At 68.8% G+C, this 13,755-nt stretch overlaps 2 protein-coding genes across 3 annotated transcripts; both read right to left on the reverse strand.

Moving 5' to 3' along the window:
* Positions 1 to 1,350: 1,350 nt before the first annotated feature.
* On the reverse strand, positions 1,351 to 8,995 carry TMEM132A (transmembrane protein 132A). 2 transcript variants are annotated; one of them, XM_075712841.1, is made up of 12 exons: positions 8,923 to 8,995; positions 7,598 to 7,812; positions 7,239 to 7,523; positions 7,080 to 7,136; positions 6,754 to 7,022; positions 6,510 to 6,659; positions 5,147 to 5,339; positions 4,932 to 5,075; positions 4,636 to 4,838; positions 3,473 to 3,749; positions 2,591 to 2,782; positions 1,351 to 2,478 (listed from the first exon to the last, which is right to left on the reverse strand). In XM_075712841.1, the coding sequence occupies exons 1-12, from the start codon at positions 8,993 to 8,995 to the stop codon at positions 1,351 to 1,353; spliced, it is 3,186 nt and encodes a 1,061-aa protein (XP_075568956.1). The 2 variants fall into 2 exon arrangements, with proteins under 2 accessions (XP_075568956.1, XP_075568955.1); XM_075712840.1 differs by having other exon boundaries at positions 6,754 to 7,136.
* A 3,215-nt stretch (positions 8,996 to 12,210) lies between these two features.
* TMEM109 (transmembrane protein 109) lies at positions 12,211 to 13,160 on the reverse strand. The gene is made up of 3 exons (XM_075713396.1): positions 12,957 to 13,160; positions 12,700 to 12,802; positions 12,211 to 12,569 (listed from the first exon to the last, which is right to left on the reverse strand). Exons 1-3 carry the CDS (start codon positions 13,158 to 13,160, stop codon positions 12,211 to 12,213), a joined length of 666 nt encoding a protein of 221 aa, XP_075569511.1.
* Between the last annotated feature and the right edge of the window lie 595 nt (positions 13,161 to 13,755).

A 13,755-nucleotide genomic window follows, 5' to 3' on the forward strand; every position in this document is an offset into this window, starting at 1 on the left:
GTGGGGATGGCTCGAGCCCCGGAGTGGGGCAGAGGGAGGGGGGGGAAAGGTTGGGTGGGTGCCAGCCCAGCGTGGGGAGCCCGCCAGGAGCAGGGTGATGGGGGGGGGGGGGGGGGTGTGCTGCTATCACCCAGGGCGATTTGGGAGTGTCTTGGGATCGCTGGGGGGCTACTGGGGGGACTGGTGGGGTGGAAATCCCCATGGCATCCCTGAATAAAGGGACCTGCTGGCCCATCGCCTGCAGCTGCTATTGCAGGAGAGACACTTTGCTGGGGTTTGGGGGGGATCGGGGACCGGCCATTGCAGGGGGGGGGGACACCCAGGAACAGGCAGGGATGAGCTGCTTCCTGGTCGGGGGTGTTGGGGCTGGACAGGCTGAGGAGGAAGGCAGCAGCCCCTTCCTCGTGGCAGGACACGGGTTGAGGGACCTCCTTCCTCCAAGGTCACCCAGCTGGGCCAGGGCCAGGACCGGCCCCCGAGCCCATCTTGTGACCACCTCCCACGTTCGTCCCCACGTGGAACCAATGTCAAGGGCATGTGCCCATCCCCAGGAGCCCGGCGGGCTCAGCCATGCCTGGCAGAGCCGGTCCCCACTGGCAGCACCGCGGTGGTACCCCCAGCACCACACCTCCACCCTCTCCCATCCCTGCCGCCCATGCCCAGCGCTGGCAGGATGCGACCTTGCCGGTACCCGGCGGTGGGAACAGATGCCATGGCACAGGGGGAACTGCCTGTCTTTTTTTTTTTTTTAAATATTTTATTTTTGTAACAACGTCAGAATTAAAAATATTCCATAAATAACAGCCCCTCATAGCAACCCCTTCCTGGGGCGTTACAGGTAGAAAATGCCAGTCGTACAAAACGGATGCGTGGCCGGGGGTGAAGGTGGGGAGGGCGCGTGTGCCCCCCTCCGCCCCACGGCACGGGTGGGGCGGGGGGCACGGGACCCTCCTCGGGATCAGACCACAGGACTCATCATCATCATCATCATCACTATGAACACAATGTCGCAATGAGACCCAAAGCAGTAAGGGCACCCTGGCTTCCTCCCCAGTGCCACCGAGGCAGGGGCTGCTGCGGACCCCGAGGAGGGGGATGCTCGGAGCTGGGTGGAGACACCCCCCCCACACACACACACACCCCCCCCGGGCATCTGGGGCTGGTCCCATGGGTGGCCCCGCTGGGGCAGGGCTTGGGCCACCAGAAGGGATGGGCCAGTGGTCCCCAGGAGCAGCACAGCCCGCTGCGGGCATGGGAAGGGGGGACACGTCCCCTCGGAGTGGCGCGGGGAGGAGGTTGGTCCCTTACTGGTTTGCCCGGGGCTGGGGGGCCGGGGGCAGCCCCCCGGGGTCAGGAGCTGCCCCGAATTCTCTCCATGTAGCTCCTGAGCTCCTCGGGGTCCCGCAGCCCCATGTCCTCGCACACCCAGCGAATGTCATCCTCGCTGGCCACCAGGATGGACTGGACGTTAGGGGCGGGCTGGGGGGGCTCCTCGGGGTCCCGGGGGGGTGCGAAGGTGACGAATTCCACCCGCTTCCTCCGGCCGCCCCCCGGCGTACCCCTCTCCTTGCGGGGTAGGGGAGCCCCGGGTGTTGGGGTGCCGGGGGGACCCCCCGTTTCGGAGCTCGGCGCGGTGCCCGGGGGCACCCCGCAGCAGCAGCGCCCGGCCTCGGTGCCCGCCTCGGGGGCCGGGGGCTCGGGCTGCCGGCGGTCCAGTTGCCGGCTCAGCTCCTCCTGGTCGGTGCCCAGCCAAACCCAGTTGTGGGGCTGGGGGGCCGAGGGGGCCGCGCCGGCATCCGGCAGCTCCTTCTGCTGGTAGCGCAAGACGAAGAAGATGCAGTTGACGAGGAAGATGAAGATGGCCAGGCAGAAGACGCCCAGCAGGACGTACATGCCGATCTCCAGGTCGGTCACCCGCTCGGGAGCCTTCACCATCTCATCCTCCTCCTCCTCCTCCTCCTCCTCCCCGCCAGCGCGGTTGTGGCCATAGCCTTCCTCCTCCTCCGAGGAAGACCCCAGCCCCTGGAGCTTGGTGGAGGCAGGTCCCACGCCGGCAGGGTCCCTCCGCCGCGGCTCGCCGGCCGCCGTCACCGCCTCCCCCGACATGGCCCCCTCAGCCCGCGAGAAGGGTGAGCTGGGCCGGGGCCGGCCACCACGGGGCTGGGGGCTACCAGGGGTGGGGGCACGCCGACCGTCCCCCACCTCAAGCCAGGCGGTGCCGGTGGCCAGCGCGGCCGCCCGGTGCCGGCCCCGGCGGCAGGCGTCTGAGGGGTGCAGATTGAGCTGCAGCAGAGCCCCCCGCCCCGGCCCCTCTGCCACAACCCACGGGCGGGCGGCGGGGACACCGGGCGAGCCCCCCACGGTGGCCACGGCGGGGTCCAGCGAGGTCACGGTCAACGCCGCGTCCTGCCAGCCGTACAGCTCCAGCGGGGCCAGCGTGCGGTCAGAGAAGGACAGCCAGACGGACAGCATCGCCTCCTGCCAGGGATGCCGGCAGAAGGTGGCACCGGCGGCGGGGACCGGGCACCCCGGCACTGCCCACCCTGGGCACCCAGGATCGGGCCCCCCCCCACCCACCCACCCATCTCACCTGTTTGGGGGCACGCAGGGTGGCCGTCCCCTGGGCGGTGGCGGTGAGCACGGCGGGGTGGCCCGGCTCTGCCCGCAGCGTCAGGGACAGCCCCGACACCAGCCGGGCGCGCAGCTCCGTCACCGTCACCTTCTCCTCCGACACCGCCAGCATCTGCTCCCCCAGGATGGAATCCGAGAGCGGGGAGCGGACCTGGGGGCAGGGGGGGGCACCAGGGAGACCTTGTGAGCCCCCAGACTTCATGGCCTCCACCCCTCCATCCTCCCGGCGTGGCCCCCCAGACCCCCTTTTCCCTCCCTCCAGCCCCTCCAGCCCCCCCAGGACCCCTTCCAGCCCCCCTTTTCCCTCTCTCCAGTCCCTAAATCCCTCAGCCTCCCCTGGGACCCCTTCCAGCCCCCCTTTTCCCTCCCTCCCTCCCTCCCTCATCCCCCCCTGGGACCCCCTCCAGCCCCCCCTTTTCCCTCTCTCCCTCCCTCATCCCCCCCTGGGACCCCCTCCAGCCCCCCCTTTTCCCACCCTCCATCCCTCAGCCCCCCCAGGACCCCTTCCAGCCCCCCTTTTCCCTCCCTCCCACCCCTCCATCCCTCAGCCCCCCCTGGGACCCCTTCCAGCCCCCCTTTTCCCTCTCTCCAGCCCCTAAATCCCTCAGCCTCCCTTGGGACCCCTTCCAGCCCCCCTTTTCCCTCCCTCCCACCCCTCCATCCCTCAGCCCCCCCAGGACCCCTTCCAGCCCCCCTTTTCCCTCTCTCCAGCCCTCCAGCCTCCCCAGGACCCCTTCCAGCCCCCCACCTCCCTCCCTCCAGCCCCTGCACCCCCCAGCTCCCCTCTGCCCCCAGGACCCCCCCTCCACCCCCCCCCAAAAGATGAGCCCCCCACACCTACCTCCACAGAGGTGACCCCAGGTTCCCGGCCGACCACCACCGTGCCCCCCTCCAGCGAGGCCACGCGAGGGTCCTGCACCCGGGTCCGGCTGGCCACCAAGTGGGTGACATCCAGGAGCCATTCGGGGCCGGGCAGGTAGGCGAGGTGATGGCCACCATCGAGCGGGTGGGCTACAAAGTGCGCCAGGACCCTCACCGCCGTCCGCTGGTACTGGGGCCGGCAGCCCCGCGCCCGCCGCTCAGCCTCCTCGCCGGGCTCCTCCACCTCCGCCGGGGCGCTGGGGGTGGCAGGGACACCGGTGTCACCAGCCCCACGGGGCTCAGTGGGGCTTGCCGGGGGGTGTGCCATGGGGGGGGGGGACGACGTGTCACGAGTGCGTGGGGGGTTGGCGGGGCAGGGGTGCACGGCACCGTGGGGCTCAGCAGGCAGGGACCTGTGTCACGAGTGCCACGGGGCTCAGCAGGGCTGAGCGTGGCCCCTTACATGGAATCATGGAATCGTTGAGGTTGGAAAAGACCTTTAAGATCATCCAGTCCAACCAGTAACATAACACTGCCAAGTCCAACACTAAACCAATTAAAGGGAGAGGAATAATTTCAGGTTTCCTGGCTTGCTGGCTGCATTATTTTTGAATGAAAGTAAAACTAGGAATCACTAAGGTTGGAAAGGATCTCTAAGATCATCAGGCCAACCATCAACCCAACACCCCCATGCCCACTAAACCATGGCCCAAAGTGCCACCTCTGCCCGTTTTTTGAACCCCTCCAGGGATGGGGACTCCCCCACCTCTCTGGGCAGCCTCTTCCAATGCTTCACCACTCTATCCATCAAGAAATTTTTCCCAATATCCAATCTAAACCTCCCCTGGTGCAGCTTGAGCCCATTTCCTCTCATCCTATCACTGGTTCCTTGGGAGAAGAGCCCAACACCCCCTTCCCTGCACCCTCCTGCCAGGAGCTGCAGAGAGCGATGAGGTCTCCCCTCAGCCTCCTCTTCTCCAGGCTGAACACCCCCAGCCCCCCCCAGCCGCTCCCCACCAGCCCTGTGCTCCAGACCCTTCACAAGCGCGTGGGGCTCAGCACCCCGTGCCGGCTCCCTCCTCGCCCATCACCGCGGTGGCGGGGGGTGGTGGCGGGGACCCCCCCCCCGGGTGCCGGGCTCACCTTTCGGGGCCGCCGGGCAGGCGCCAGCCCCGCACTTGCTCCAGCGCGGTGTCGCCCAGCTGAACGCGCAGCGGCAGCAGCGGTGCCCAGACGGTGAAGCGTAGCGAGGCGTGCAGGCGCCGCGACCAGAAATCCACCCGCGCCCCTCGGGCACCCCGGCTTTCCTTGCCCCCCACAAACACCGCGTCGCAGGCATCCGAAACCTGGGGGGGGGAGGTACGCAGAGGGGCAAGGGGAGCGGGCAGCCCCTGGGCAGGGTTGGGGGGTGGCGGGGGGACGCCGGGAGCCCCGCTCACCTGCAGCACCTGCTTGTCGGCCGACTCGCAGCCCGGCGGTTCGGTGAGCTCGGTCACGCCGCCCCCAGCCTCCACCATCACCAATTTCACCGGCACGGCACGCGGGACCCCCGTCAGCGGGGCCGTGTTCAAGATCTCCAGCTCCTGCGGGACAGAGCGGGGCTGAGCGCGTGGTCCCGGGGGGCCGGGGAGGCACCGGGGTGGGGGGCACCCACCTGCACCAAGGGGACGAGGGCGCGGACGTCCCGCTCCGAGACTTGGATCTCCCACACCAGTTTGTCCTTCTGGGCCTCGGGGTCCTGGCCGGGGTACTCCACCTGCCAGGTGAGGGGCCGCGCTGGCGCCAGCCCCCCGGTCCCGTTCTCCACGGCCAGGTCCAGGTGCAGGAACGTGGCGGAATCGGCCGCCCTGTGCCACCACAGGGGGATCGGGGCTGCCCCATGCCCCCCAGCCCTCCCACTGGGCCATACTGGGATGGGAGTGGTGCAACGCACAGGTCCCACTGGGCCATACTGGGACGTACTGGGCCATACTGGGATGGGAGTGGTGCAATGCACAGGTCCCACTGGGCCATACTGGGACATACTGGGATGGGAGTCGTGCAATGTGCAGGTCCCCCTGCTCCAACCGGGCCATACTGGGATGGGAGTGGTGCAATGCATAGGTCCCACTGGGCCATACTGGGACATACTGGGACAGGGGCAGTGCAATATACAGGTCCCCCTGCTCCAACTGGGCCATACTGGGATGGGAGTGGTGCAATGCACAGGTCCCCCTGCTCCAACCAGGCCATACTGGGATGGGAGTGGTGCAATGCACAGGTCCCACTGGGCCATACTGGGACATACTGGGACAGGTGTGGTGCAATGTACAGGTCCCCCTGCTCCAACTGGGCCATACTGGGATGGGAGTGGTGCAATGCATAGGTCCCACGGGGCCATACTGGGATGGGAGTGGTGCAACGCATGGGTCCCACTGGGCCATACTGGGACATACTGGGACAGGGGCAGTGCAATATACAGGTCCCCCTGCTCCAACTGGGCCATACTGGGATGGGAGTGGTGGCACAGGTCCCCCTGGGCCACACTGGGCCATACTGGGCCATACTAGGACAGAGGTGGTGCAATGTACAGGTCCCCCTGGGTCATACTGGGACAGGGGTGGTGCAATGTACAGGTCCCCCTGCTCCAACCTGGCCATACTGGGATGGGAGTGGTGCAATGCATAGGTCCCACGGGGCCATACTGGGATGGGAGTGGTGCAATGCACAGGTCCCCTTGCTCCAACTGGGCCATACTGGGATGGGAGTGGTGCAATGCATAGGTCCCCTTGCTCCAACTGGGTCATACTGGGATGGGAGTGGTGGCACAGGTCCCCGTGAGCCATACTGGGCCATACTGGGACAGGGGCAGTGCAATGCACAGGTCCCCCTGCTCCAACTGGGCCATACTGGGATGGGGACAGTGTCATGCACAGGTCCCCTTTGCTCTTACTGGGCTGCATTGGGCCCCCATGCAGAAGTCCCCTCCCGTCCCGGGGGGGTCCCCAAGGACCCGGGGCAGCGTCCCCGCTCCCTACCTCCAGCCGCCGCGGGCGTCCCCGCTCCGCCGGCAAGTCACCACGGCCGTCGAGTGCTTGGGACCCCGGCTGCGCTCCAGCTGGGCGGTCCAGGCGGTGGGGGACCCGGGGCGGGCGGCCATCACCTGCAGCCCCTTCTTCGCCTTGATCCTGCCAGCGGACTCCGGTCACACAACGTCCACCTCCCGGCACCCCCCCGGCCTCTACGGGGGTCCCCCACCCACCCGGGGGAGGGTGGGCTCACCGAAGCGTCAACTGGTCGGCGGTGAAGTTGTGCCGCAGGGCGAGGGTGGCGGTGAAATGCTGCCCCGGGCGCAGCGTGGCGTCGGGCACCCGCAGCAGCACCTTATCGTCCAGCCGGACCTCCTGCCGCCGCGCCGGCTCAGCCGCCCGCAGCTCCAGCGTGCCCAAATACCACGGTGCCTCCCCGCCGCGGCCCCGCTCCCGGCCCCCGCCGCGGCCGCACTCCCCCGGCCCCGCCACGCCGTAATGCAGCTCGGCCAGCTCGGGGGGCTCGGGGCGCCCGGGGGGCTCGGCTGCCCGGCGGCGGCTGCGCGGGGCAGGGGATGCTGGGGAGAACCAGCGCGGGGGGATCTCCAGCTCCACCACGCAGACGCCTAGGGGTGCCTGGAAGGGAGAACGTGGTCCTAGGGTGCGGGGGGGGGGGGGCCAAGCGGGGTGGCCCCCCAGGGTGGGGGGGGTCTCCAGCCCCCGGTGGGTGGCACTGACCTGCATTCGGCATGTCCCACGGGCCACCCGGCCCCGGTGCTGCGCATGGAGGGCGACGCAGGGCAGATCCCCTGGGTGATCCCGCTCCATGGAGTGATCCCGCTGCCTGGGGTGGTCCCGCTCCCCAGGGTGGTCCCGCTGCCCCGGCAGCCAGTCGGGACCCTGCAGGTGGAAGAGGACGCGGGCGAAGGGCTCGGCGGGGGACACGGCGTTTTCGAGGGAGACGGCGCGGATGGCCCAGGCTGCCGAGTTGTCCCTCCCCGGGGGGCTCTCCGTGGGCACCTCCTGCAAAAAGCCAGGGATGGTGGCAAGGGGGCCGGGCTGCCCCGGGGTGGCGGGGGCGGCGGGGACCATTTTACCTGCCGGGTGCTGAAGGGCGAGTAGGTGGCCTGGACGAGGGGCTGCATGGCGGAGCCGTGCCGCAGCAGCAGGAAGGTCTCGGTGCGGGCGTGCAGGGAGGCGTTGGCGGGCAAGTCCTGGTCTGCCCGCTGCAACCGGTAGTACTCGGGCACGCCGAGCACCTCCAGGTCTGCCGGCAGGTACACGGGGTCCGGAGGGTCCCCGTCGCCCCTCGCTGCGAGGACAAGGGCTGTGTCACCGGCCTCGGGGGCCACAGAGGTTGCCCCGGGGTGACGAGCCGGGGGTCTCCGCGCCCACTTTCCGCGTCTGAGGCTGCAGCTTGGTGCCACGAGAAGAAAGCCGGCTTTGGCAGTGCCGTGGCATCGCACAGCCCCCCGACCCCGGCCATCCCAGCCCCCTCGGGGACAGGGTCACGGCGCGTCGCCGGAGGTTGTCCCTTTTTTGACGCTGCACCCTCGCGGTGCCCCCCGGGAGCGGGTGCTGGGGGGCGGCGTGGCACCCCGCTAGCGCCAGGGTCAGCGGCGGGGGGGCCGGCACGGGGGTCAGCACGGTTTCTCCAGGCCTGGCTGCTCCCCACTAACGAAGCGGCGCTCGTCAGGCTGCCCCGGCTCCGCCAGCGGCGTGGGGTCCCGCTCCCCCAGGGCGGAGAGGGATGGTGCCGGGTCCCGTGGGGTGGGATCCAGGATCAGGGTATCCAGATCACAGGGATCCCCGTACGCATGGAATGGATCCCGCCGGGATGCCCGGGCAGGGCTCACCCACGGGGCTCGGGGATAGATCCCACCCGATCCACGGCTCCCCGTGGGCATGGGAGCGGGGCAGCTCCCCGGGGCAGATCGCGGGGGATCCGGTGAGCGGGGAGGGAGGGAGAGGACCGGGGCAGATCCCGGCTTCCCGGGGGCAGCGGATCCCCTCGGACTGCAGGGATCCCGCGTGGATGAGGAGGAGATTTCCCCGCCGAGATCGCAGCGGATCCCACCTTCCGCCGGGGGATCCCCTCCGGATGGCGGGGGATCCCAGCTGGTGGGAGGGGGAGCGGCTGCTCTCCGCCCCGGAGGAGACCCTGCGGGCGCGGGGGGGAGCGGATCCCCTCGGGATGGAGCCGGGAGGCGGGGGAGCAGATCCCGGCGATCCCGACGGCGGGGAAGGCAGCTCGCCCCGGCTGGCGGGAGCCCGGCGGGAGCGGATCCAGGCGGGATGGCGGGGATCCCCCGCCGCCACCGGCTGCGGAGCCCGGCTCGGGGCTGCCGGCGCTGCCCGCGGCGGGGCCGGTACCGGTAACCGGTGCCGGTACCGGTGCCGGTACCGGGGCGGCCGCGCTCACCTGAGGCGCAGAGCAGGGCGGCGGCCAGCAGCGCCAGCCGGCTCCCCGGGGCCGGGGCCGGTGCGGGGGCCATGGCCGGGCGGGCTCCGCGGCGCGTCCGTGCGAGCGGCTCCGCCGCTCCCGTCCCTCCGCCTCCGCGCCCAGACAATGGGGCCGGGGCGGGACCGGCACCGGCGCCGCCTCGTCCCGCCGGGTCCTAAACACCGGCCCTGCCCGCCCTGCGCAGCGCCGAGCACCGCAGCGTCCCCGGCCCCGCTCCCCGTCTCCGTCCCCGTCCCTATCCTGCTCCGCGTCCCCGCTCGCCGTCCCCACCCCGCTCCCCAAAGCCATCCCCGCTCCCCATCCTGCTCCCCATCCCTGTCCTCATCCCCATCCCCATCCCTGCTCCTCATCCCACTCCTCATCCCCATCCCCATCCCTGCTCCTCATCCCCATCCCTGCTCCTCATCCCACTCCTCATCCCCATCCCCATCCCTGCTCCCCATCCCACTCCCCATCCTGCTCCCCATCCCCATCACACTCCCCATCCCTGTTCCCCATCCCGCTCCCCAAACCCACCCCTGCTCCCCATCCTGCTCCCCATGTCCATCCCCATCCCCGTTCCCCATCTCCGTCCCCGTCCTGCTCCCCAAACCCATTCGCCGTCCTCATCCCTGCTCCCCATCTCCGTCCCCGTCCCTGTCCTGCTCCCCAAACCCTTTCGCCATCCCCATCCCGCTCCCCAAACCCATCCCTGATCCCCATTCTCATCCCTGCTCCCCATCCCACTCCCCATCCCACTCCCCAAATCCATCCCCACTCCCCAGCCTGCTCCCCATCCTGCTTCGCAAACCCATTAGCCATCCCCGTCCCACTCCCCAAACCCACCCCCTCTCCCCATGTCCATCCCCGTCTCCATCCCCATCCTGCTCCCCATCCCCATTTCCCATCCCCATCCCCACTCCTCATCCTGCTCCCCATCCCCATCCCTGCTCCCCATCCCGTTCCTTATCCCGATCCCTGCTCCCCACCCCCATCCTCCTCCCCAAATCCATCCCCGTCCCCATACCACTCCCCATCCCCATCCCTGTCCTTATCCCCATCCTGCTCCCCATCCCACTCCCCAAACCCATCCCTGCTCCCCATCCCGCTCCTTATCCCTATCCCACTGCCCGTCCCCATCCCTGCTCCCCATCCCACTCCCCATTCCGCTCCTCAAACCCATCCCCGCTCCCCATCCCACTCCCCATCCCCATCCTTGTTCAAAAAACCCATCCCTGCTCCCCATCCCCATTCTCCATCCCTTCTTCCCCAACCCATCCCTGCTCCCCATCCCGCTCCTTAGCCCCATCCCACTCCCCATCCCCATCCCTGCTCCCCATCCTTGCTCCAAAAACCCATCCCTGCTCCCCATCCCTGCTCCCCATCCCCATTCTCCATCCCTTCTCCCCCAATCCATTCCTGCTCCCTGTCCTGTTCCTTAGCCCCATCCCACTCCCCATCCCTGTTCCCCACCTTGCTCCAAAAACCCATCCCTGCTCCCCATCCCTGCTCCCCATCCCCATTCTCCACCCCTTCTCCCCCAATCCATTCCTGCTCCCTGTCCCGCTTCTTAGCCCCATCCCCATCCTCATCCCTGCTCCCCATTCCCATTGCCCATCCCTGCTCCCCAAACCCATCCCCGCTCCCCATCCCCACTCCTGGGCCGGGCACACCGGGCCTTGTGGAGAGATTCCCAAGCCCGGAGGGGGCTGCCCCACGGCTGGCATCCGTCCTGCCCTGTCCCATCCCCAGCAAGGGTGGCACTGGGACACATCTGGGGACACAGGAAGGGCCTGGAGCGCAGATGTGGCTGGGGGCACGGAGCCAGCGGGAGGGAGGCACGCCAGGCTCCGTAGGGGACGGCTGGAGGGCGATGGGGACACGGAGAAGGGGCCAGAATCTGGCACGGATAAACACCCCCCCTTCCTCCTCCTCCTCCTCCTGGGTGCTTGGCACCGGCCTCAGCAAACAGAGAGGGACACATGCAGGGTGAGCAGCCGAGCCAGGCCGCGACAACACCGTTTTTATTCAGAACCACATAGCCAAACAGTTTAAAAAAGCAGCTTAAAACCCAAGAACTGACAGCACGGGGTCCGGATGCTGGCCCCGAGGGGGGCTGCGTGCCCCCCCTGCATGAGCAGAGCCCCCATTTTGGGCTGGGGAGACCCCCGGAGCCGGCTGGACGGGCACGACGGGGCAAGTGGGGCTTAGGACGCCCTCCTCCCCTCCATGACAGGCCCGGATTTGGGGCTGGGGGGGGGGTGCAGGGGGCTGCCGAGGCTACAGGAGCCCCCCTCCCCGGGGGAAGGCACCTTTGGCTCGCGTGAAGGCACCGAGGCGCGTGCGCAGGGAGCGGGGCCCCAATTTTGGGGGTGCTGCAGGGAAGGGGGGCCCTTCCTCTGTGCCTCCAGCGGGACGGGGCGGAACTCCCGGGCTGGCGTTCACCCCGGGTGTCCTGCTTTTGGCTGGGATAGAGTTAATTTGCCTCCTCGGAGCTGGCGGCGGGCCCTGGTTTGGATTTAGGATGCGAATAACACCGATAACCCGGCTGGCTGAGTTATTGCTCGGTAGCGCTGGCACCGCTCAAGGACTTTTTAGCTTCCCGTGCTCTGCCGGGTGCACAAGGAGCCGGGAGGGGGGCACGGCCGGGCCAGCTGCTCCAAAGCGGCCGCAGGGACATTCCATACGACACGACGTCACGCGCCGTATATAAACCGGGGCGGGGGGGACTTGGCCGAGGGGCTGCTGGGTGGCGGTCGGCGGGTGGTGAGCGGTTGCATCATTTGTTTTCCCTGGGTTTTGCTCCTCTTTTGGTTGTTTTCCTTCTCACTACAATTTTTTGTTATTATTATCATCATCGTCATTACTGTTATGATTACTATCATTATATTATTATCATTATTATCATCATTATTATCATTATTCTCATCATTATCATCATTATCATTATTTTACTTTCCTTTATTCCAATTATTAAACTGTTTTTATCTCAACCCAGGAGTTTTCTCACTCTTACCCTTCCGATTTTCACCCCCATCCCAACGGGGGGCAAGCGAGCGGCCGGCTGCGTGGGGCCGAGTTACCAGTTGCGGTTAAACCGCAACACCGGGGCAAGGGGCTAACGGGGGAACCGAGCCCCCCTCCCGGGGAGAACCGGGACAGCGGTGGGGGGCAGAGGAAGGGGTGCGGGGGCTCAGCAGGGAGGACGCACGCTTTTGGCGGGGGGATGGAGCCGGAGCCGAGGCGGGAGGGACTCACTCCTCCCGATTACGGGGGCCCCCCCCATTTCTGCCGCCGCTGCAGCTCCTCCACCTTCCACTCCAGGCTGCGCACGGCAGCATCCAGCTGGGTGCTGGGGTCTGGGGGCCCCACCAAACGCCCCAGGAGGGCGTAGAGCACCCACAGCCCCAGCAGCATCTCCGCCTGCACCGTGGGGCTCTTCTGGGAAGCGGCGACGTGGAAGAAAACACCCAGGAAACAGCAGAGCTTCAGCCAGCGCAGCATGGGCAGCAGCAGCCCCCGCAACCACGACAGCAGCCGGGAGCCCACCAAGGCAGCCAGCCCCCACAGCAGCACCCGCTGCACCTCGCTGGGACGCAGCGCCGCAGCACGCACCAAGCGCTCCCCTGGGAGGGAGGCGGGTGTCACCAGCAGCACGGCGGTGGCACTGGGGCCGGGTGCCAAACCCGGCTGCTCCCCACCCCTTTCCCCGGTCCCTGTGTGTGTGTGCGTGTGTCCCCCGCTGCTGCTGCTCACCACCGATGCCGGAGACGGCCAGGAGATCCCCCAGGATCCTGCAAAGCGTGGTCAGGGCCGCCGAGATCCCCAAGGACACGACCCAGAGGGCGGCGGAGAGGCTCTGCGGGGAGACACGGGGTTTTGGGGAGCGGTGCCGGGGGGGGCGGCGGCGCCTGGGTGAGACGCAGCCCCCCGCCCCACCTCCCTACCCTGCAGTGGGGCAGGAGGGGACACCGGGGATGGCCCCCTCGTGTGCCGTGGGGCCGGGACCTTACCTCTGCCACCAGCCGCAGGGGCTGGGGGCCCAGCCAGCTCTCCAGGCTCTCCCAGGCGGCTCGGCCCAGCTGCGACAACAGGTCATCGCTGGCAGCACCCCAAAAACCATCCTGGCCGTCCTCCGCCCGGTCCCCTGCCGCCCCGAGGAAGGGGACCCACAGCAGCACGGCCAGCAAGGCCCAGCGCCCCGCGTCACCCCCCATCTTAGCTCCTGCCTCCGGCCCGGGGGGTCCCTGCGGGGAAAAGGGAGAGCGGGGCGGGAGCGCCGCGGGACCCGGGCACCCCTCGAGCTGCCGACGCCTCGCGTCCCGTCCACGCCGGGGTCACCTCCGTCACCCGGGAGCGGCAGCGTGGGCGCCGTCCCAAAACCATCTCCGGTTGGGGGACGGAGGCAGCGGGGTTCCCCCCGCTGGCTTTTGGGGTCCCCCGAAGCGGGGGGGGGGACGCGTCCCCCGGGTTGGGCTGGCGCTGCCCGGCCGCCCCGGTTATCTTTAGGATGGGCGTCAGCGGGATGCGGAGCCCACCCTGCCCAAGGGTACGGGCCCGGCCCGGGGTGGGGGGGGACCGGGCACCCCCTGCCCCGGAGGAGGGAGTGGGGTGCTCCGGGATGGGCCGCAGCCATCGCCGTGCACCCCAGGAGACCCCACGCACCCCCCCGCATCCCGGCCACCCCACTCCTCCCTGCCCCCGTGTGCCCCCCCCCCCCCGGTCACCGGGAGCCCTGTCCCCCCCCCCCAGTCCCGGGGTGCCCCGTTCCCCCCCCCCCCCAGGCACCCTGTCCCACCGGGCCCCCCCAGA

The sequence above is a fragment of the Pelecanus crispus genome, chromosome 6 (genome assembly GCF_030463565.1).
Source record: "Pelecanus crispus isolate bPelCri1 chromosome 6, bPelCri1.pri, whole genome shotgun sequence".
Taxonomy (NCBI): domain Eukaryota; kingdom Metazoa; phylum Chordata; class Aves; order Pelecaniformes; family Pelecanidae; genus Pelecanus; species Pelecanus crispus.

What these genes read in the sequence shown, in the direction of transcription:
- TMEM109 (XM_075713396.1), bottom strand. Translation starts at nt 13,160, where the DNA reads ATGGGGGGTGACGCGGGGCGCTGGGCCTTGCTGGCCGTGCTGCTGTGG. An exon ending in CCCTGCGGCTGGTGGCAGAG is followed by an intron (nt 12,803 to 12,956) that starts GTAAGGTCCCGG and finishes GTCTCCCCGCAG; the next exon opens with AGCCTCTCCGCCGCCCTCTG. An exon ending in GGCCGTCTCCGGCATCGGTG is followed by an intron (nt 12,570 to 12,699) that starts GTGAGCAGCAGC and finishes CCTCCCTCCCAG; the next exon opens with GGGAGCGCTTGGTGCGTGCT.
- TMEM132A (XM_075712840.1), bottom strand. Translation starts at nt 8,995, where the DNA reads ATGGCCCCCGCACCGGCCCCGGCCCCGGGGAGCCGGCTGGCGCTGCTG. An exon ending in GTGGGACATGCCGAATGCAG is followed by an intron (nt 7,137 to 7,238) that starts GTCAGTGCCACC and finishes TCTCCCTTCCAG; the next exon opens with GCACCCCTAGGCGTCTGCGT. An exon ending in GACGCCCGCGGCGGCTGGAG is followed by an intron (nt 5,340 to 6,509) that starts GTAGGGAGCGGG and finishes GTGGTGGCACAG; the next exon opens with GGCGGCCGATTCCGCCACGT.